We start from the raw sequence: 23,688 nt of genomic DNA, 5'->3' as shown, positions 1-23,688 counted from the left end.
GATGGGGAATACTCCGCTATTGCCATTTCAGATCATGCCCCGCACTGGATGGACCTCGGGCTGGAAGAAGAGAGGGACCAACGTCCGCTCTGGCGCATGGAGGTGGGGTTGCTGGCAGATTAGGAGGTGGCCGAGAGGGTTCGGGGGTGTATCGAGAGGTATCTTGAGGCCAATGATAACGGGGAGGTTCGAGTGGGGACGGTCTGGGAGGCATTGAAGGCGGTGATGAGGGGGAATTGATCTTCATCCGAACCCACAGGGAGAGGGGGGAGCAGAGGGAGAGGGAGAGACTGATAGGGGAGATGGTGCAGGTGGATAGGAGATATGCGGAGGCCCCAGAGGAGGGATTACTGGGGGAGAGGCGTAGCCTTCAGGCCAGATTTGACTTATTGACGACCAGAAAGGCGGAAGCTCAGTGGAGGAAAGCACAGGGGGTGGTGTATGAATGCGGGGAGAAGGCGAGCAGGATGCTTGCTCACCAGCTCCGAAAGCGGGACGCGGCCAGGGAGATTGGGGGAGTGACGGATAAGGCTGGGAAGGTGATGCGGAGGGGAGTAGATGTTAATGGGGTCTTCAGAGACTTCTATGGGGAACTGTACCGGTTGGAGCCCCCGGTGGAGGGGGGTGGAATGGGGCGCTTCTTGGACAAGCTGCGATTCGCGAGGGTGGAGGAGGAGCAGGTGGAGGGACTAGGGGCGCCGATCGAGCTGGAGGAGGTGGTCAAAGGGATAGGGAGCATGCAGTCGGGGAAGGCGCCGGGGCCGGATGGGTTTCCGGCAGAATTTTATAAAAGGTATTTGGACCTGTTGGGCCCCCTGTTGGTCCGGACCTTTAACGAGGCAAGGGAGGGGGGGGCTTTGCCCCCAACTATGTCACGGGCGCTGATTTCCTTGATCCTGAAGGGGGACAAGGACCCTCTGCAGTGCGGATCATATAGGCCAATTTCGCTGCTGAACGCCGATGCTAAGCTGCTGGCAAAGATCCTGGCCACTAGAATAGAGGATTGCATGCCGGGGTCATTCATGAGGACCAGATGGGGTTTGAGAAGGGCAGCTGAATACAAACGTACGAAGGCTCCTCAACATTATTATGATGCCGGCTATGGAAGGGGAGGCGGAGATAGTGGTGGCATTGGATGCGGAGAAGGCCTTTGACAGGGTTGAGTGGGAGTATTTGTGGGAGGTGTTGGAGAGGTTTGGGTTTGGGAAGGGGTTTATCCGGTGGGTGAGGCTGCTCTACGAGGCCCCGATGGCGAGTGTAGCCACAAATAGGAGGAGGTCGGAGTACTTTCGGCTGTACCGGGGGACGAGACAGGGGTGCCCCCTGTCCCCCTTGCTCTTCACGTTGGCAATTGAGCCCCTGGCCATGGCATTGAGGGAGTCAGGGAACTGGAGGGGCCTGGTGCGGGGTGGGGAGGAGCATCGAGTGTCGCTGTACGCGGACGACCTGTTGCTGTATGTGGCGGACCCGGTGGGGGGGATGCCAGAGATGATGAGGTTTCTTGGTGAATTCGGGGGTTTCTCGGGGTATAAGTTGAACTTGGGCAAGAGTGGGGTGTTTGTGGTACATCCGGGGGATCAAGAGGAGGGGATTGGTCGGCTCCCACTGAAGCAGGCAGGGAAGAGCTTCAGGTACCTAGGGGTCCAGGTGGCTGGGAGTTGGGGGACCCTGCACAAGCTCAACCTCACAAGGTTGGTGGAGCAGATGGAGGAGGAGTTTAAGAGGTGGGATATGTTACCGCTGTCACTGGCGGGGAGGGTGCAGTCCGTTAAGATGACGGTGCTCCCGAGGTTTTTGTTCCTGTTCCAGTGCCTTCCCATCCTTATCCCGAAGGCCTTTTTTAGGAGGGTTAACAGGAGTATCACGGGATTTGTGTGGGCGCATGGGACTCCGAGGGTTAGGAGAGTGTTCCTGGAACGTGGCAGGGATGGGGGTGGCTGGCGTTGCCCAACCTCTGTGGGTACTACTGGGCTGCCAACGCAGCGATGGTGCGTAAGTGGGTAATGGACGAGGAGGGGGCAGCATGGAAGAGGATGGAGGCGGCGTCTTGTGTGGGCACGAGCTTGGAGGTGCTAGTAACGGCACCGTTGCCGCTCCCTCCAACGAGGTATACCACGAGCCCGGTGGTGGCGGCTACCCTCAAAATTTGGGGGCAATGGAGACGGCACAGGGGAGAAATGGGGGGCTCGATGGAGGCCCCGATATGGGGGAACCATCGGTTTGTCCCAGGGAGCATTGATGGCGGATTTCTGGGCTGGCACAGGGCAGGGGTTAGGAGGTTGAGGGATTGTGGAGGGGAGGTCCGCGAGCTTGGGGGAGTTAGAGTGGAAGTTTGGGCTCCCCCCGGGGAACATGTTTCAGTACATGCAGGTTAAGGCGTTTGCCAGGCGGCAGATGGAGGGGTTCCCCTTGTTGCCCCCATGTGGGGTACGGGACAGGGTGCTCTCGGGGGTGTGGGTTGGAGGAGGGAGGATTTCGGACATATACCGGGTAATGCAGGAGGTAGACGAGGCCTCGGTGGAGGAACTGAAGGGTAAATGGGAAGAGGAGCTGGGTGAGGAGATTGAGGAGGGGACGTGGGCGGATGCCCTGGAGAGAGTGAATTCCTCCTCTTTCTGTGCGAGGCTTAGCCTCATACAGTTCAAGGTGCTGCATAGGGCCCACATGACTGGGACGAGGATGAGTAGGTTTTCCGGGGGCGAGGACAGGTGTGCTAGGTGCTCGGGGAGCCCAGCGAACCACGCCCATTTGTTTTGGGCGTGCCCAGCGTTGGGGGAGTTTTGGAAGGGGGTAGCAAGGACGGTGTCGAGGGTGGTGGGATCCAGGGTCGAGCCAGGCTGAGGACTCACAATGTTTGGGGTTGCAGTGGAGCCGGGAGTGCAGGAGGCGATAGAGGCTGGTGTTCTGGCCTTTGCGTCCCTAGTAGCCCGGCGGAGGATCTTGCTCCAATGGAAGGATGCGAGGCCCCCAAGCGTGGAGGCCTGGATCAATGATATGGCGGGGTTCATTAAATTGGAGAGGGTGAAATTTGCCCTGAGAGGATCAGTACAAGGGTTCTTTAGGCGGTGGCAGCCTTTCCTGGACTTCCTGGTGGAACGGTAGGGAAATAGACCGACAGCAGCAGCAACCCGGTGGGAGGGGGGGGGGGGGGGGGGAGAGGGAGGGAGGGAGGGGGAGGTTTGGATTGGGGGGAGGGAGAGCTTTGTACATGGGTCTGTGGGATGTGGCGGGTGCTATCTCTTTCCCTTTTGTTGTTTGGGTGCTCTTTTTTTTTTCTTTTTCCTTTTGTTTGAAGTTGGGGGGTATTGTTCTTGGGGTGTTACCGCGGTTGTTTGTTAATAGAGTTAAGATTTTATATTTTGTAAAAATGTCAATAAAAATTATTTTAAAAAAAAAGAGAAGTCAAATAATCCAAAGGGAACTGATATTAAAAAAGATCAAAGGTAAGTCAAATAATCCAACTGGAACTGATCTTGAGAACACAAATAGTAACTACAGAACAAACTTACACAAAAGGTATGACCTAGAAACCAAAGATCAACTAGTCAACTCATTGCAATTCAATGGAAACAATGTCTTTGAATTTGAGTCACATTTGACCAACCATGCAGTATCGAAAACAATACAGATAGCAAACATGCAAGGCACTGCAGGACATTGACTAAAAAAAAGCATAATTCCAACAAAGTGGACGAGTTGTTATTTGCTCAAAGACCATAAAGCATGCCGGTTTTTCAGGCAAAGGAGACAAGAAATCAACACCACAAGCACAGAAAAAAGACCACGTCACGCAACAAAGATGGTTCAACCAGTCGAAAACCTGATCAATTGAACTGATGACTTTTTGGCAATGTACCACACTACCACAGTGAATATTGAGTACAGACTCAATTCACAAACTGTTGAAAGTTAATAGCTGCATTGTTAACCTATCTTTGTAATTGTTGACATGCTGTGCGATAACTGGTATAAGAAATGTATAGATATTCAACCTTGTATACAAAGAAAAGGGACATTTTTCTCCAAAGAAAGGAGGATGTGACATTATACAAATGTACAGCATGTAAAGAGTTAATGTTATGTTAAAACTAGCCATTAGATGGAGCTAAGGGACAATACTATAAAAGACACTGACTCTTAGATTTCTGGGAGATTGAGCTGGGAGAGACAAGAGAGTGAGCTGGAGAGAGTCCAGGTGAGGAGAGTAGAAGATGGTTAGACATAGGAGACATCAGTTGTGTATTTGAGAGTTCTGTAGTTCGAGATAGCATAGTTTAATATGATAACCTTATACTTTACGAATCTTCTATAGTGTTAATAAATTAGTTTTGTTCGTTAAGAAAGCTTTTTGTTCTTTGTTCAGCACTACGCATCCAAGCCACCCAGGTAAAGCAAAGCAGAGAACAACACAATTAGTTTTGCCTAGCGTGGGGGGAATTCCTGGCCCCCTTGAGTTCTCAATGGGGGTTAGGATGGTCCGCTTCCCGGTTTGACACGTGTGGGAGGGATCTATGTTGCCTCCTGCGAATGGCCTACCTCCCCGTTCCTTCTCTGTTATACGCAAGCTCCCTTTCATCCAGACGGTGGTCCCTGCCTCTGTGGTGTTGATGCCCCCAGTGTTCAGGCAAAGTTTGCAGTCACAGTCTGATTGGGATGCTAGGCAATAACACTTGCTTGCATCAGGGCACGCCTGCCCAGCGGCAACCACTTGAGAGCTTTGAAGTGCTTGTGTAACTAACAATGTTTTTTCCCTATTGGTGATAGTCTTCAGCTGTGCCGCCAGTTGCCGCCACTGTCAGAGGGAGTTAAAGTGACCTTCACCAGATTACCATGAAGAGGGCTGTCCTGTGGTTGTTCGGTGGGACGGACAGACAGCAGCTGATGTTGCCCGTTATGGATATACATAATCCTGGGGGTGATCTGTTGGACCCACAGGTGCTGAGTCCCTTGCCCCCCCCCCCAGTCCAGGGATGACCCCCCCCCCACCGATGGCGCCCATCTCCCCCAACCAGGCCCGCCCCCCCTCTCCCCCCCCTCCCCCCCCAACAAGCACTGGGCAGCAGCTCCAGAGCTCTGGGGTTGATTGCCCGAGTTCAACAATGGCTACTTACCTCCTCCGATCCCCTCAGCAGCAATATTGCAACCTTGGTGTGCTAAAGGCCGCCCGCGTGACTGCTCGTCAGGGAGCCAGTTAGGTCACAAGAGGCCAATAGATAGGGGGTCCATCTCATTGGCAATATGGAGATTGGCCTCAATTGGTGTTAATTGGAACCTCGCCACATCTAGACGGTTTCCAGAAACTGCCAACGGGAGTGGGACCATTATATTGGAAACTGACTGGCTCCTGATATCAGCCTCTCTCGCGATCTAACCAGCTTGCATGGATCCACGCCAGACACAACTCGGCCATTAGATCATGCTCATAAACTCTCTTTATCTCCACAGATGCTGCATGACCTGTTGAGTATTCCACAACATTTTTCTGTTTAGTGTGTGACCCTCATGGTCAGGACAATACCCTGTTTTGACTGAATTATGTTTCCGTTTTGGAAGAAGCAAATATCTGAACTTAAATATTTTTATTTTCCGCCAGGCCAGCACCTTTTGGATCCAAGTCATTTGAAGTGCACTCCAGTCCTGGTGTCAAATGTTCCACTTCAGGCCTCCAAAGTATAACTTTTGTCGCACAAAATGCAAAAAGATGGATCCTCAACAATGGGGCTTTGCTTGGGGTCACAATGGAAAAAATAAGCAATGATCTCAATGATAACAAGGTAATATTGCAAACAAAAGATGGTATAATGACAGAAGTGATATCATCATGAGATATTAGCAGCCTAATGAGAGAAATTAGAGATGTTCCTGATGCACAGAACCTGTTAACAGGTGGGGAGGAGGCAGGTGTAAATAGAAGGATGAAAAACTGAGGCGAGGTTAAGAGATTTAAAAGTGCAGGTTGATACCAATTGTCATGACATCCTGACAGGTGGTTCCCCCAAACTACTCTGAGACAAGCCAGCAAACCCATCCCACATCATCAGTTCTTTCTACCAAAGAGAGCAAGTGAGGCTAGTTAACATTTGGAATGATTAAAGTTAGTATTAAGGCTGGAGGATTGCAAAGTGCCCAGTACAACATTGCTGTCAATTCAGCTTACATTGGGCTTCATTGAAAGAGTGTGGAAGGGCAAAAATAAACAGGTCAGACTGGGAGAATGGTGGGGAAGGGAAGTGACATGCAACAGACAGTTTGAGTCACGTTTGTAGACCACGATTCATCAGTGCGGCCAACTAATCTGGTTTATGTCTTTCTATCTCCATCCATTTTTCATCTCTCTTCTCAGCTATTCACATGTCTGCATTGTTTGTGTTGTTTGCCCACTTGAGGACCTCTATTGGTGTTGGGGCAGGAAGGCTGGCCTCAAGCATTCCCACCACACATTTAATCAGGGAGGAGCGGGGTAGCAGCAGGGTCCGCACTGGTCACCATCCCACTGACAAAATGTCCCTCCACTGCCAAACTTGCCTCAAGGAGGGCATTTAATTCCACCCTATCTGGAAGCTCATTATACCTTCTTACTGGCTGGTATAAAGATGGCCTGTAAAGAAACATACTCAGCAGCCTACCAGACTGTTAATCAGCCTGAGAGCAAATCCATCCAGTGCTTCACTCTATTCTTCAGCAGAAGAAGACTAAACTTAAGAGGCAGAGTGGGATGTTACCATCAACGGTGAACTACAACACTACACACCCTTCAATATATGCTTTATTTTTCATCACAAATCGTTTTAATAGAATTAATTAGTTTACTAATTTCATCCAACATTCTGGTTCGAGAGGTTTAGCAACAACTGAGGTACGAATAACCGGCCTATAATTTGATGACATATCTCCTTCCGCTTTCTTCAATCTATTTCGGTAGGAAAGGAAATTGGGCACAATGTGTGATGGGTGGCTGATCCAATAGGCCTATTTTAATAGTACCGGCACTGTTTCTAATCTGTTCTCTGATCTCTTCCTGTAGGTAACAATTTCCTTTTATGGAGACAATTTGGATACGCCAATTGACATGATTATCCTCCAGCTCACGGCTGTCTGTAAGTAACTGACACTTCCAGGTTCAACAGACAGGTCTGGAAATTTCATGCGATGAGCTGAACTACTATTATGTTTGTGGGAAATGAGTTGTATTTGGGAGGGAGTCGGAGGGGTACTTAGACACAGAATTTTGTTTGTCAGTTCAGTCAGTTGTAATCAGTGTACACCTGATGTAGGCAGGGATAATACGCCGGATGCATGGAAACTACAGAACAACATTCAGCAAGCCAGTTCGGGCTGAAAACTGAGGGGCCATGTTCAGCTCAGTCAGTCGATTGTTAACCAGCTCGAACGGATGCTTCATGACTGCGTCACTTTACACTGGGCAACCCATGAAATTCCCTCGCTTCTATGGTGGGATTTAAGCTCATGGGCAGGACATTCTGTTCAAACCCGCCATTAGCCGGTGGCGGGATCTTCTGGTCCCGCTGTTGTCAATGTGGTTTCCCGCTGAATGCCCCCCTTGCCTCCGGGACCCCACGGCAGGGTGTGCATCGTGAGCAGGATATGAAGATCCCACCAGCGTGAATGGCCAGAGATTTCGGTCCATGTCTCTGGATCATTAGTCCTAGCCTCTGGATTACTAGTCCAGTAATATAACCACTCTGTTAATGTACCCCCAAGAAGCAGTGGCTGTCTTTGGCAGGAAAGCTGTCAAAAAAATCAGTTGAGCCACTTGGGGCAGTTGCCACTGAAACTGAATCCCAAATCTCTCTCCCCCAGGATCTGTAGACAAAAGCTGAAAAAAGCTTAAAGTTAAATGACCTGACCAGGGAATGTAGGGTAACAATTTCTCTCTTTATTTCACTGAGCATTTTGATCACTAACACACTCCAAAAGGAAGATTTGTGCAATCATCTCTTCAGGTTCACTCTAGTCTAAGGGAAATGGCTCTGAATCTAACACTATGGCCAGCCTTAGCGCCTAACAGCAATTACTTATGTGCACAACATTCAAATGCTTTCCTCCAGTTTGACAAGGTGTTTCCTCCTTGTCTTATTTTCCCCATGCCAGTTAGCACACAGTCCTCCAATTACTTGTTAATCTCTGCATCCCTTCTTTAACAGACATATCCCTGGATGTGGATGCAGATCGTGATGGTAAAGTTGAGAAGAATAATCCAAATAAGGTGATTAAATGGAAACCTGTACAGTTTATGTTTTAGAACTCACTTGGGGTGAATTCCATGGAATTCTCCCTCTGTTAATGTATTGTTGGTGGAAGAGCTGGAGAACTGCAGAAAACAAAAACATGTTGCATTTATATAGTGCCCTTAACATATTAAAGCAGCCCGAGATGCTTCACAGGATTATCAGTGGAAATTTGACACTGAGATATAAGTAACAAAACAAAAGACTTAAATTAACAGAGAGAGATAGCAGAGAGAGGTAGGGATGTTTAGGGAGGGAATTCTAGAGTTGAAGGCACAGTAGCCAACAGTGGGGCGAAGGAAATTGGTCATGTCCAAGTGGGCACAATAAGAGCAATGCAGAGATCTCAAAGGAGTGTAGGGCTGAAGGAGGTTACAGAGATGGGAAGGGTGATGGAGGGATTTGAGCACAGGAATTACATTTTTAAAAGCTATGTATCTCTGCCAGGCTAAGGATCGATGCTGGCTAGCAGGTAAAGGTGCTGGGTGAGCTGGACTTGGTGCAGCAACATTTTGGATGGGGAGTTTCAGTCATTTTCTGTGATATTCACAGCTCTTCCACTGAAGTTGCAGTCAACGAGTAGGATCGCTTCCATTGTGTGATAAAAGCGATTGCAAAATAATTCAGACACTGTTGACGATGGAAGCTTCTGAATTTGTAAATTGTGATTAAATTGGTCAGGAAATTTGGGCAGAAGTAAGTTGTCTTGACAAATTGGGACGGATTTCTCTTTGCATTACAGCTCTTATTTGGCTAATATTTAAACATGTATCTATACAAATTGCGATACCAATCTGAAATGGAACTGTTCTCTCCAAATTTCACTACTCCCCAATAATACTTACCTCTCGTCACCCATCCTCCATACTTAATTGGTGGTTGGATAAGCATGGACAATATTCCCTTTACATTTTCCCTAATTTGCATCCAAAGTCGACTTAAAACATTCATTATACGAGTTACACGTGGTATCCCCGAGTCAGATACTGTATTGAGGAAACCAATTTGCTTGCTGGAACTGAAGGTTTAAGCTACCTTACATGCATATTGATTTTAGATGTTTTGGAGATCATTATGTGGTCCCGCCACGCCGCTCCGACTGCCAAATTCTCCGGCACCAGTTTTTTGGCGGGGGCGGGGATCACGTCACACCAGTCGGGGGCCGTTGGCTGTGCCGCCAACCTCCCCCCCCCCCCCCCCCGGCGATTCAACGGGCCCCGATAGGCCGGGCGGCCGCCCATTTTTGGCCAGTCCCAGCGGCATGAATTACACAAGGTCCCGGGAGTGGGGGGCCACCGTGGCCTGACCCACGATTGGGGCCCACCGATCTGCGGGAGCAGGCCTGTGCCGCGGGGGCACTCATTCCCTCCGCGCCGGCCTCTGTAAAACTCCACGATGGCCGGTGCAGAGAAGAAACCGCCTGCGCATGCGCAGAGATCGCGCCAGCAGTTCTGCGCATGCGCCAGAACACGCTGGCGCTCCCGCGCATGCACCTACTCGCACCGGCCAGTGGAGGACATTCAACGCCGGTTGGTGCGGCGCCAACCACTCCAGCGCCGGCCTAGCCCCCGGAAGTGTGGAGGATTCCGCAACTTCCAGGCAGCCCGACACCAGAGTGGTTCACGCCACTCTTTAGCGCTGGTACTGCCCGCCCGCCGGTTGGGGGAAAATCCCGGCCATCATGTTTCCTGGTACTTAAGTCAGCTCTGCAGAAAAAACTGTTTTAAACTGAGAATATGCATTCCCCAATAATCCTAAGGGCTGGTGAAGAATGGCCCGAATGGCTTCCTTCTGAACTGTGAATTCTCTGATCTATGATCTATGTTCGTTGCGCAGCACAGCGGCGCAGTGGTTAGCACTGCTGCCTCACGACGCCGAGGACTTAGGTTCAATCCTGGCTCCAGGTCACTGTCCATGTGGAGTTTGCACATTCTCCCCATGTCTGCATGGGCCTCAGCCCACAAAAGATGTGCAGGGTAGGTGAATCGCCCAAACTAAATTGCCCCTTAATTGGAAAAAAGTATTTATATTCTACATTTAAAAAAATCTTGATGTACGTTTTCTCCATGCTATTGTGAAGTTACTCAAGATACTTTTTGCTAAGCTGAAGATACTATACCAATGCAAGTCTTTTTTTTAAACCAGGGTTCTTGGAAATGGGGTCCAAAAGGACATGGAGCTATTCTTCTTGTGAACTGTGACAAGGATGCACCTGGAGCTGCTGTATCTGACAGAAGTGATGAGATAGTGCCCATATTTGAAGGTGACAATTAACCTGTATTGAGATACTGCTGGCTGAGTCATATGTACTCAGACTGGAATTATTTTTTATGGGGTAAATGAAAGTTGAAATGTTATTGATAAGAACAGTAATTTTAAAATATCACTGTTTTGGGAGGTAACCATGCGAAGAAAAGTAAATATTTCTGGTTAGTTGACTCATTGTTCAACTTAAGAATATAGCTACCACCATTATTTTACTGTCATATGTGGATATTTTGTTTTTTCAGACCTTGGTGATATGTCTCAAATGATCTTACGAACTGAAGGACCCAACTCTCTGCCACCTGACTACAAACTCCAGCTGTATATTTCAGCTTCTGATGAAAAGAAAGTACATGTCTTTCGTCATGACCTAAGTGAGTCTGTGGCCTTGATTTTCAAATCTGGGTCCCGAAGGTTAGATAATTTTTAGATCCTGACTCGACGTTGTTACCATATCACTCATATGATTCTATCCTCAAAGTGCCCAAGTAAGTGGCACCAAGTATAACCAGGAATGATCCAGCACCAGATCCCCAGCTCATGATATTTTTCAACATTACAAAAAGCTTTAACTTTTGCCCACTTTGAATCCAACAGCAGTGCACTAATGTGTACTGTTAGGATGCTGGACAAGACCCCAACTATTTGCAATTTGTAAAATTGTGAGGAAATGTTATTGCAGTACTAACCATGTTAACAGCACAGAAATAGCTTTGCAGTTAACAGTTACTGTTCTTACTTCCTAAATCTGCCTATGTATTCCAATTAAGCAAACCAATATAGTCCTAATACAATGAATAATGTTAACAATCAGCTTTCCACTTGTTTTTCTCTGCGCAGAATCTTTGGAGGGAGAACCTTTCGGGACAAAAACTGAAATACCTCAGTTCATATCAAAATCCTAGGAAGAGCTAACTTTTCAGACAGACCTGGCTCCTCTTAATTGTATCATCTGTGCTCAAAGCATAAGATATTTTGTCTCCTGCCACAAGATGCCCCATGACCTGTTTATTCATCAATACTCCTCATAAATTAGCTACACTACAGTTGTCCCTAAAACAGAACATTTTGCTTCCAACATCAACGATGATCTCACTTGTATGGTCCCTTAATCACAGCTTTAGCAGACATATTGGGTGCGATTCAGCGGCCGCGTTGCAACCAGCATGCCGGTTGTATAGTGGGAGAGAACAAAATTGAGATTTGCGTTGGGTGCGAACCATTTTGTGTTTCATCTGATCCACACCCGATGGCGAGTTCCGGATCACGCCTAAAAATGGTGAGAATATCATTAACCCTCATTTGCATTCATTTCAATCTCATTAACAAGATTGAAGTCAAATGCAACAGCCTCCCAGGAATTACCCGAGCGTTGCTTAGAACTCCTTTTCAAAAACAGGAAGCTGTCGCAATGGCTACTGAGAGGAAGTGAGGAGGTGAGTAGCTATTACTATATTCCAGCATGCAGCTCAAGGGCACCAGAACTGCTGCCCCAGTGCTCGAGGTGGGAGGGGGGTTGGACTTGCTCAGGGGATTTAAGCGTTCCAGGTCGAGGGTCGCCCTGGGTTGGGGTGTGTGAGAGGTTTTGCGTCTGTGAGGCCTTCAAGCCATCTTTAAATATTGTGAAGATCCGTAACAAGGGCAACCACAGCTGCAGACTGTCTGTTCCACCAAAACTTCCAAGACAGGGCAATGCTGAGGCTTAAATCCTGAAATTTAATTGCACTCCCTATGACTGTGAGCAGCTTCAAGTTTCACAGATGAAGGCTATTTCAAATGAGGAATGAGGTTTATTAGTTATTACAGCACATCACACTCCTCAACTCTCAAGTGCCTCATCAATGGCACACATGCCATGTCTCAGGAGTATGATTAGTGCATTGCATGTCCAGAAAACTTTGATGCCTGAACAGTATGCCTGAACTCTAGGAGCATCAGCATCATAGAGGCAGCTGCCAACAAACAGACACTTAAGAGGAGGGCTTCACCACTGTGGATGAGCAGAGGGCAGCTAAGCACGGCCTCCCTAATGTTCCCAGCAGAGATCTGCGGTTTGGGGTCTAGGGGGCTCCTGATGTGGCCAGGAGTGAATGTGCAGAGCAAGGTTTGCCAGCACAACTGGCTCACTGGATTGCACTCCTGAGAGAAGGCGGGATACAAGGGATGGGGGAGGCTTGGGGGATTTGAAGGTCCCGGTGTGAAGCCCTAACTAATTAGCAATCTCTCACGGCCTCCAATTACATCCAGATAAAACAATGTTTGCTAGTGGGATCGCGTGGAGGTTGCCTTCGTGTCGCTGGTAGCAGCTGAGGTGGGTAGACATCAGAGACAGCAGCAATACCATCAAAGGCTGGAGGGGGCACCACATGTGCAGAGGGCCACTGAACACCCTGAAAAGTCATCAGGCTGATGAGGGAGGGGAGAAGGGGAGGCCAGCGATGGCCCAAAGTCCACAAGTGTCATTGGTCTTTCAATGAGCTGATGGACACCATGGGCAGGATTCTCCCTTCTGGGGACTAAGTCCCCACGCCAGCGGGAAAACCGGCGCCAACCATTCCGGAGTCAATAGCCCCCGAAAGTGCAGAATTCTCCGCAATGTCGGGCGTTAGGTGGATGACGGAGGGGTTGACGCCACTGCAGCTGACGCATTTGCGCGTTTGCGCAGGGGGGCGGTTTCCTTCTCTGCACCGGCCCCCGGACAATATGGCAGAGCGCTACAGGGGCCCGGCGCGGAAGAAAGAAAAGAAGTGCCCCCATGGAACAAGCCTGCCCGCAGATCGATGCCCCCCCCCCCCCCCCCCCCCCAGGACCGCCCCCCCATACTCACCTGCCAGGTCCCACCGGTGTGTGACGTGAATGAATCACGCCTGCGGGACTGGCCAAAAATGGACGGTCGCTCAAAAATGACGGGCGGCCATCGAGGCCCGGAGAATTGCCGGGGGAAGGGGGCGCTGTCAACGGCCCACGACCGGCGTGGCGGAAATCCCGCCGCCGCCTGAAAAACGGCGCCGGAGAATACGGCAGCTGTCGTCGGGGCGGGATTCGCGCCTCCTCCCGGAGATTCTCCGACCCGGCAGAATCCCGCCGCGTATGTCACAGAAGACTGCGTCTTAGCAGAGAGACAATGCGGCACCTGTCCCACGTCCTCATGGACTTGGCACCCATGGAAGAGGAGGACACCCATTTTGGTGGCTGTGAAGCTCACTGCAACCCTGAACCTTTATGACTGGGTCATTCCTGGGGACCTGTGTTGCATATCGTCATTCTTCCTTCCCCCCCCACAGGTGCATCCGAGAGGTGACGGCTGCTCTGTGTGCCTGGGCATCAGACTATATCACTTTCCAGTTGGACTAGGCCCACCATGATGCCCAGGCTGCAGGATTTTCTGCCATCACCGGGTTGCCCCAGATCAGAGGGTGATCAATGGCAGCGTGCATGACAGCTACATCCTTGAGCATTCAGAGATCCCCGGTGTCTTTGAGGACCACTCCAGGATGACAGGTTGGCACATGGAGGATAAGGGACACCCGGTGAGGTCATAGCTGATGACTCAGGTGCGGAGGGCTGAGACGAGGTGGAGACCCGTTATAATGTGGGGCCCGCGTTGCCACCCGTGCTGTCATTGAGCGGTGCAACGGACTGCTGAAAATGCGGTTCTGATGTCTGGACTGTTCTGGTGGTGCCCTTCAGTAACTCCAGGGTGTCTCCCACTTTGTAGTGGTCTGCTGTGCCCTCCACAATCTGGCACAGCAGCGGGGTGAAATGCTGGGGGAAGGAGGAGGAGAGAAGAAGGCAGAGGGACATGCGGCCTCGTCTGAGGAGGAAGCAGTCCACGAGGGGCTGGAGGATGCGCCTGAGGAGGAGCCAGAGGATGGAGGGCATGCTGCGGCAAAAAGGGAGCCCTCATCGTTACCAGATTCTCCTCGGACAAGGCTGTGCCCATCAGTTCAAAACCCCCATTTCCCTCCCTCCCCACCCTACCTCCCCCCAATTCCCCTCCCCTCCATCTCCCCCAATCCCCATGCCCTCCGCCCCCATTTCCCTCCCCCGCCCTCTCCTCTTTTCCTTCCCTCCCCGATTTTCCTCCCCCCATCCCTCTCCCTCCCACATTATCGCTCCCCCTCCATAACACCGGCCATACCCTGACCACCCTGTTTCCACCCTCCAAGTGTCTGTGTTACATCACTCCAGGGTTATGGGCCTGTGTTGGCACTGTCAGTGGGTCAGCATACAAGGAAGGAGAGTGATGGTAACTCATTGTGTGGAAAGCTCTGGTGCTTGTCAGTTTCTGCAAAAGTCGGACTCCTGATTTCTTCTGACAGCACGCTATCACTATCCTCTGAACGGAGTCTGCATCAGGTGTGATGATATGCATAAAGCAATTCTGTATGTAACATTGTACATGACAGCATGGGCAGCACGGTAGCATGGTGGTTAGCATAAATGCTTCACAGCTCCAGGGTCCCAGGTTCGATTCCCGGCTGGGTCACTGTCTGTGCGGAGTCTGCACGTCCTCCCCGTGTGTGCGTGGGTTTCCTCCAGGTGCTCCGGTTTCCTCCCACAGTCCAAAGATGTGCGGGTTAGGTGGATTGGCCATGCTAAATTGCCCGTAGAGTCCTAAAATGTAAGGTTAAGGGGGGGTTGTTAGGTTACGGGTATAGGGTGGATACGTGGGTTTGAGTAGGGTGATCATTGCTCGGCACAACATCGAGGGCCGAAGGGCCTGTTCTGTGCTGTACTGTTCTATGTTCTATGTTCTACCTCTGACCAGCAGGTGGCAGTGTAATTGTACCATGTGGCTCTGTGCCTCAAGGCAGTTGGGAGTAAGTTGTGTTGGTGGATAGACGGATTTTGCAGTAGCTCTATAATAGTTTTAGTCGTTTGTTATTTATTTATTCTAGGTATAGTTATCTTTACCAAGCAGTTGTTTCATAATAAAATATTTAAACTAGATGTTCTGTAGTGCATTATTCATATCAGCCAGTCTACAGAACACAACATCAGGGGCTAGAGAAATTCGAAAAATTGTGCTGGGGGGGGACGGGGGGACTGAAGATTAACATGACAACAGAGACTTCACATGTATCAGGTGACAAATTTTAATAGTGAACATTTGACTTACAGATTTCCATTCCCCCAAGCTACAGATAGTGACCTCACCATAGAGTCATAGATGTTTACAGCATGGAAACAGGCCCTTTGGCCCAGCTTATCCATCCTTCCAGTTTTTAGTACTAAGCTTGACCCACTTGCCCGCATTTGGTCCATATCCCGCTATACCCACCCTGCCCATGTAACTGTCTAACTGCTTTTCAAAAGACAAAATTGTACCCGCCTATTCCACTGCCTCTGGCAGCCCGTTCCAGATGCTCACCACCCTCTGTGTGAAGAAATTTCCCCACTGGTCTCTTCTGAATCTCTCACCTTAAACCTATGCCCTCTAGTTCTAGACTCCTCTACCTTTGGGAAAAGCTGTTGACTATCTACCTTATCTATGCTCCTCATTATTTTATAGACCTCTTTAAGATCACCCCTAAGCCTCCTACGCTCCAGTGCTCCTCACTCTACATCTAGGTGTGCCCCCACAATGCACATCAGAGGTGAAGGCAGCCTGCTGCCTTCTATACCCTGTGGTCTTTGATGTCCTTGGAGGACGTCCTCTGGAGATCCTGGGACCGAAGGGCTCCATCCAATTTAGTGAAGTGAGCTCCAGAAGCCTCTGTGTCACCTGCTGCTGCCAGGCTCCACATTGTCTGCAATATGCTGACAACACCCTCAGCGATGCTCCTCAGTGACTGGGCCATGCTCTAGGCAGTGCCTCGGCAATGTCCAACTGCATCTGGAACATGTCCTTCAACGATTCGGATATGATGTTGAGACTCTATGCCTTTGTGGTCACAGACTGAGCCATGCCTTGTACACCACCACTCAAGACACGGACGTCGTGCTCCAGGTTTTACACTGTGGCCTCGGTGCCACACGTTGTCGGCACCGTTTCCTGTGCCTGCAGCCTTTGGACTCCTCCAATCGGCCTTGCAGTCTCTTGGTGGTGGGGGAGGAATTACTCCGGATGGCCCAGCCTCATCAGATGAAGATCCTGCAAGGCAATGGCCATATGGCAATTGAAGTGTTGGGCAGTGTGGACTTGTGAAGCTAACATATGCCACCATAACTGAAAAAGATTCAACACTATTTTATTAACTACTTATAAAATAATAGTTATACGATAACTGTGGGTTTAAATGATGCTAGTTTAACTAGAGACCTGTGCCTGTCCGAACCAGTTGAATCTCTCAGCACGTGGTGTGAGTCTATACTGTACTTGATGAGCTCTTGTGCTTCTGAGAGGCAGCATCCAGAATGAGTGGGAAAAATGATGCCCTCTGCCTTTATAGTGCGTGTGCTCTAACTGGTGATTGGCTGCGGTATTTGTGCATGTTGATTGGTCCTAGTGTATGTCCATCAGTGTGTGTCTACACCATGATATACTGGTGTATATTATGACAGCAATGAGAGGGAAGGATGATTTTGTCTGACATAAACTACTCGCTTGAGGCAGGTCATCTGGATCCACACCTATCTGGCAGAGGCCAAGCTTGATTCTGGTGACTGCTCTCTCAAGAAACCTCACGATTTCCACGGCACGTTCCCCATGGGCGTGAGGACCTGGATCTCTGGGATTCCGCCCCTCTCATCTTGACATGCTGGATGAACCGGGGTGGGGTTGATCTATAGCAGGTGGCATGTGTGGGCACTGTACCTGTATATGAAAGGATTTTGCTGTTGGGTGCCAGGGGGTTCTGAGGAACAAGCATGAAGATCAGATGTGGGAAGGGTGCGAGGTATCAGACAGTGAATTGGAGGGGGAGTTTAGGGAATTTGAGGGGCAGCAGGCGGAGCTAATGCCAGGAGAGGTGGTAACTTACATTGCAACTCGTTGGAGGTAGTTTATCTTCTGCCTACATTGGGAGGCAGTCCTCCTGGTCATGCTGTCCGCACTGACAGCCGCTGCCACTGCCTCCCAGTCAGCATTGATAGCCCTGCTGCTGGTCCTCTGAGCCCCTCGGGGGAACAGGGTGCCTCATCTCTCATCCACAGCATCGATAAACCTGGCCAGGTTAGCATCCCCACCACGAGGGTCAGATCTGCGCTGCCATGGCATGTGTGCTGACTGGGAGTGAGTGGTGAGAGTGTTTAAAACCAGCTCCCCCTTGTTAACAGCGAGCAACTGAGGCGTGAATCAGATGAATCAGACGACGAGGGAGCCAGGCGTGTTGAGAACATTCTTGGAGTTCATGTTTGGCACTAAGTGCCGTTGAATACAGGCCACAATCTGTTCAGTGATTTCAATTTGAAAAGTCCCTTTTTAGCCTCCCCAACCTATTAACAAGTCCCTCAAGGAGTTGGTATGGGCTGGTAATTGGAAGCAATTATGTACCCAGTTACCCACCCCCACTCTCCCTTTGAAAACTGCATTGCATTCTGGAGGTGATGGGATGCAGTGCTGCCCACCAGGAACACAATTATTAAATTGTGTCTACACCCCTTCCAGACCTCACCGGTGTGGTGTTCTTTGTGGTTCAGTTCCTAGGATGGTCGGCGTAGTATTCACAAAGACCACAACTAGCTTTTGTATGAAACAAAACTAAAGATTTATTTACACTACTTCATTGAATTCGACCCCTTACTTCTATATAATAAACAATTGACAATAAATATACAATCTACACTCATCTACTACTAATCTCTACATGAATACAATAACTATGATCTGCTCTCACTCACACTAGCTTTCCTAGTCTTTCTCCTAGCCTTCTCCTCAACACTCTCCCAGAAGGCTTAGCATCAATGCTTTATATAGCTCTGTATCTAGCTCCATCTTGTGATTGATTCGGACATAACATTAACCCTTCCAGTTTTATATATTTCTCTAATGTCACAACCAACAATTGAAAATCCCGAACTATTTCCCTGATGTTCTCCAGAAGGTGTAAATTTTCATTAATGTCCTTCATCTCTCTCTGGCAATATAAAGAAAAAACACTTTTGACAACACATCACTCCTGCTTTCTCATTTGTCTCACTTTCTATTTTCTTTGGAGCCGTTGTGAATTTTGGATTTCGGCCACTGATTCCAGTTTCTCAATTTTCTAAATTAAAGCCAAATAGAATGAAAACCTCAACCTGTTTCTTGCTCACCCTCCATTTCCTCCCTGGCTTTCTCTTATTCAGGACCTCATTCCATTGTCATTGTGTCATTTTCCTTTTTTTCCCTGCACACTGCAGTAAAAATGACAAAGGTCCTGGGTGGCACCTTGCTGTCGACAGTTATGGATTATACAAAAGGGAACAATGAATATAATTTCTTCATCGAGGGGCTCAGGTTTCCAGATGAGGAGATTGGAAGTCTGGTGACCGTCAACCTTAGCCTGCTGGAACCAATGGTAAAATTCTAACCTAATTCCAGTTGTATTTTATGAATGGTGGGAAGTTTGCATCAGTGGGTTAAAATCATTGAATTGATAGCCGTTGTTAGATTTTAGCTGCCTTCTGGTCTCACTATTTTATGGGTGCTTGTGCCAGATAGTGCAATGCTTCATTACAAAATATAAGATTTTGTGTCCTCTCCCTGATCTTACATTGACATGAATCATGGGAAACCTGCAGGCTAATTTTCCCAAAAAATCCCAAGTGTAATTTTCAGCGTGAAAATTGTTGCGAGTTCCGCTGGCACGATTTGGATCACAATCTTGAGGCACTTTGAAAAATGTATTTTCTCCATGTGAAAAACATCGTGCCTGAGGCGCAAAGCACCTGATTCACACGCCCCGGGGGTCAGTTGAGCACTTCAATTAAGGGGCGCTGCATTTAAACATCTCCACAACAATTTGATCTAATTCAAGCCAGGAGGATGGCAGCAGGAAAACCAGCACCCAGATTCTCGGAGGGAGCCCTGACTCGATTGCTGGATGCTGTGAGGAGAGATGGGCCACAATTTACCCATAGGTTGGGAGGAGATCCCCCAGCAAGGTCACCTACCCCTCCTGGGAGATGGGGCCAGCAGTGGTCAGTTCCAGCAGCCTGACCAAGCGGACGGAGGCTCAATGTGGAAAAAAAATGAATGACCTGCTACAATCTGCAAGGGAAGTGTCCCTCGTCTCCCCTTGGCACTCCACCTTTCCGTCAACCCCCAAAATGTCACAGGAACCCACATGTACGATTTCGCAGGGTCCCAGTGCCCCACCTCCCACCAGCACCCCCAAACCCCCCCCCCCCCCCCCGCACTCATCAGAACCCTCCCTACTTGAGTGCAGTACCCACACATGCCAGGTGCCATCGACCTCTGGCCGAGCAGGCATCCGGCTCGTATTACCCCACTTTGTGTCCCTGCAGGAGGAGATGACCACAGGAATAGGGAGAGAAAACTCCAAACTAAAGATGTTGAGCTGGATTCACCGTTTTTGAGGCTAAGTGCAGAGGATCTGTGGCGTTTTACGTCAAAATAATTGGCAGCGCCCCCTTACCGGTTACAGGATTAGTGAGGGGCGAACAGCCAGGTCGCGTAAAATTCCTGGCTCCCACGATAAAAATGGCTGGAGACTGGCCGTATCCGTGGGCGCGCATGCCTACGACCTACAGCGGTCGCGCTGCAAAACATGGCGCTGGACGTGCGCGGACCCGACTTGCCTGATAGTGTCCCCTTGGCTACCCCCTGGCTGAAGGATGAAGCTCTCGCGCACGTTCTCTGGAAAACATGCACACATGTGCATAATCCTCATCTGATAGTCACAGACCATCTTAAGGTAGTGGAACCATTTAATGTTAATAAAGAGGACTTCTTGGTGCCATGGGGCACGTAGAGCTAGCTGACTTGGTTCCTGGCACCTGTGATCTGTGCCATACCAACTATGATCCGAAATCCTGCATCCCTCTCATCCTGATGGGCCTGGTACAGGTCAAAATTAATGTAGTCTAATGCCCAGGCACAGGGTACATCCATGACTTTGCATGCATTTCTAGGCGGATGACTGCGCGATGCCACACAGATCACCCGTTGAGTCCTGGAAAAATCTCATATCGTAGAGGTTTGCCATCCACCTTCATGGCCACAGGGAGTGGGTGCCCTCTTCCTTCACTTGGCAACAAGTTGGCTGGAATATTGTATAGGTGCTGCACTGTCTCCCTGTTGAGGCAAAGTCTCCTGCGGCACATGTCCGACAACTCCCATGAAAGACACCCGGGTCTTGTAAATTCTTGGTCTCCTTTTTAACCTGTGAGCCTCCTGGTCGGCTCATGCTGCGTCCGGCCCTTGAGCCAGCCCTGCAGCCCCCTGGCACTGGGGACTCCCTGGGTGCAGCCATTTGTTCCTGCTGGAGTCTGTGCACCTACAACGCTGGTATGAGCAGTATTTCCAGCTCCACTGGCTCCATCCCAAGATCTCTCGGAAAGCTGCGAGGGATGAGCGACCGAGAGGGAGAGAGAGAGAGACAGGATGGTGTACCAGCCCGCTACCTTCAGATCCTCCCTTCACCCTCTGTCCTCCCGGTCCTGTAAGCAGACACTCCTCCAACGTATCTGGCAGCTCACGCTCACTCATATGTCTGGTGCTCTTCCCACTTCATCACTTGACTGGCCCCGGTCAAGGCCCTCGCCCCTTCAGAGTCAGATGGACCCCCATCTGGTTGACCCTCACCTTCATATATAAATTTTTGGGTATTATGACAGGGCATTTCAAAGGTCTCCCATACTTCATGGCAGGGTCAACTGGATGTTTACGTATACCTTGAGGGCTAATGGATCCTCCATGGCAGACGCGAGGGTCCAACAATTATACTTGCACACTCCCTCTCGATCCCCTGCACCAAATCTTTTATCCTTGAAGCCTGATTTTTCACCCATATCCTTGACTTGAGAATGTGGACAGCTCACATTGTTCAGGATTAACTCATGATGGCCAATTAGTTTGATGACCCCATACTCCATCCAGGCTGGTCGCTATCCTGCCTTCTCTTTCAGGGTCCAACCAGCCCCTTCGGCTGAGCTCCTTCAATCTCATCATACCCTTTCCCCCCACCTTCCCCTCACACCCACAGACCGCCCATACCCCTATGCCACTAATAGCTGAGTAACTCAGAACTCATTTTCATTTCCTGACAATACAGCTTGCAGACTAACACGGCGCTCTGAAGACTTTTTAAAATACACAGCTTGCAGCCTTCAGGGCGACTAGCACCAGCCGTGACCCCCATCCCGAAGGAGGCCCTCAAACATCTGCACCTCCCAACACCCTTAAACCATCCCCCTCTGGAGCTGGCCAACAGAAACTGTCCCCTTGTACTCCCTGGTACAGGTGGAGAGGGGGAGCTCACTTCCTTCCTCCCTCTCAGACGTCATGGCACCTGGTTCCCATTTTTAAAAACTTATAATGATTCACACCCATATGACTTCACGCTGTGGGTGGAACGATTCAATGAGGTCTGAAGATTCAACTTTAAACTCACTAATGACATTGAAATGGATTCAGATTCGAAAGGCGAGAAGCTAATTGCGTCATCAGGGAGGAACCGAGGACATCGTACTGCGAAATCCCACCGGCGCAAATCCTGTTTATGACTTCTTACGATATTTTGCAGCCATTAGGGGATTTGCGCCTGCGGCTAATGGTCCTGCAAAATCGTGGCTGCAATCTTTAGTTGTTTTCCTTTAGTAATTTTCATCTTATAGGACAGGCTGGATGGACCAAATTACTTTATTGTCTGCTATTATCCATGAATTCACATGGATCCCTAAAATAATTTCCCAGTTGTTAGTTCATGTTATTTATTGTAGTCATGCTATTTATTGTCGTTTCAAAATTAAAGGTGCAAGCACCAATTGTAAGCTATTCCATTGCTCACTCTCCCTTAAATTTCTGGGTCACATAAAGGATGAGTCTCCGTCCCAAATCTGGGAGGTGGGGACGTTGGGGTCACTTATATAATTGGCACAATTGGACCATGCAACTGAGACTGCTGTTGGAAAGTTGGGATGGCACCTTGTCACTCCAACAGAGAGCTCAGAGGACTGAAGTGGTAAGTGTGATATTATTGTTATTTGCTCAGCCTTCTACAGGTAATTATTCTGGGTAGAATTACAGGGCCTTTGAGAGACCAAATTCAAGCATGTCTTCAGCAAGGAGCACTTTCATTGGGATTAAAAAGGAATGAATGAGCAGTATTGCAACTAATGCATGAGGGTTAGGATTATCTCCAGACATTCTTCCTATGTTTTAAAGAGTAGGCAGGAGACTCATCCACCCACTCCGGATTAGAATTCCGAAATATGTTATGTGGGGGGAAATCTGTCTGGTGTGGGTCCAGCACAAAGGGAAACCCCTTCCCATTATCTCCCAACGGGACTGCTCAGGTTTCCTGCCCTGCTAGGGCAGCATGGCGGCACAGTGGTTAGCACTGCTGCCTCACGCCGCTGAGGATCCCGGTTCGATCCCGGTCCTGGGTCACTGCCCTTGTGGAGTTTGAACATTCTCCCCGTGTCTACAGGGGTCTCAGCCCCAGAACCCAGAAAGATGTGCAGGGTAGGTGGATTGGCCACACTAAATTGCCCCTTAATTGGGAAAAAAGAATCGGATACTCTAAATTTATTTAACAAAAGATTTCCTGCCCTGTTTCACTACAACATTGTGAAACTAAATCTTAAATTCACGGTACCAGGTTGTACTAAATAAAGTGCGGGAATACTGCCGGAAAATGAAATATCAATACAAATTTAAATCCATAAGATGTTTCTGTAAACCTATCACTTTTTTAACCCATTTTTTTCCAGATTGTTGGACATGCTCCTATTTTCACAGAACAAGTTGTATTCCATTTGGCTCCATGGTTTATGACTCCTAACACTTTGGCTCCTCAGGAAGTGTTTGTGTGCAGGTATGAGGTAGTCACTGAAAGAAATGACTGGTTTTCCTAGTGGACACAGCATCAACTTCTCTTGTTAAACTCAATGGTCAGATTTCCACGACAGCGGCAGTCAAAACCATGGTTCTCATCCTCAGACTCAGCGAAACTGCAGCTGACAGCTTCAGCAAACATTCACTGAACTCGCCAGTTGTGATTGGGTGTAGTCATGCGAACGACTGATTCACTGTCGGTGTGGTGGAAACCTGATCAGTGTGTTT

General features: G+C 49.2%; 1 protein-coding gene across 1 annotated transcript in view; it reads left to right on the top strand.

Annotated features, from left to right (window-relative positions):
* Positions 1 to 23,688, top strand: part of LOC119979524 (protein-arginine deiminase type-2-like) — a 95,079-nt gene that overhangs the window by 20,701 nt on the left and 50,690 nt on the right. The window contains exons 2-8 of the mRNA XM_038821890.1: positions 5,594 to 5,774; positions 7,025 to 7,097; positions 8,166 to 8,227; positions 10,395 to 10,512; positions 10,760 to 10,888; positions 18,801 to 18,958; positions 23,337 to 23,440. Of these exons, the coding sequence (XP_038677818.1) occupies positions 5,594 to 5,774; positions 7,025 to 7,097; positions 8,166 to 8,227; positions 10,395 to 10,512; positions 10,760 to 10,888; positions 18,801 to 18,958; positions 23,337 to 23,440 (825 nt within the window). The remainder of the gene's footprint in view (positions 1 to 5,593; positions 5,775 to 7,024; positions 7,098 to 8,165; positions 8,228 to 10,394; positions 10,513 to 10,759; positions 10,889 to 18,800; positions 18,959 to 23,336; positions 23,441 to 23,688) is intronic.

This window comes from Scyliorhinus canicula, chromosome 16 (genome assembly GCF_902713615.1).
Source record: "Scyliorhinus canicula chromosome 16, sScyCan1.1, whole genome shotgun sequence".
Lineage (NCBI taxonomy): Eukaryota > Metazoa > Chordata > Chondrichthyes > Carcharhiniformes > Scyliorhinidae > Scyliorhinus > Scyliorhinus canicula.
This window is presented reverse-complemented; position numbering and strand designations above follow the sequence as displayed.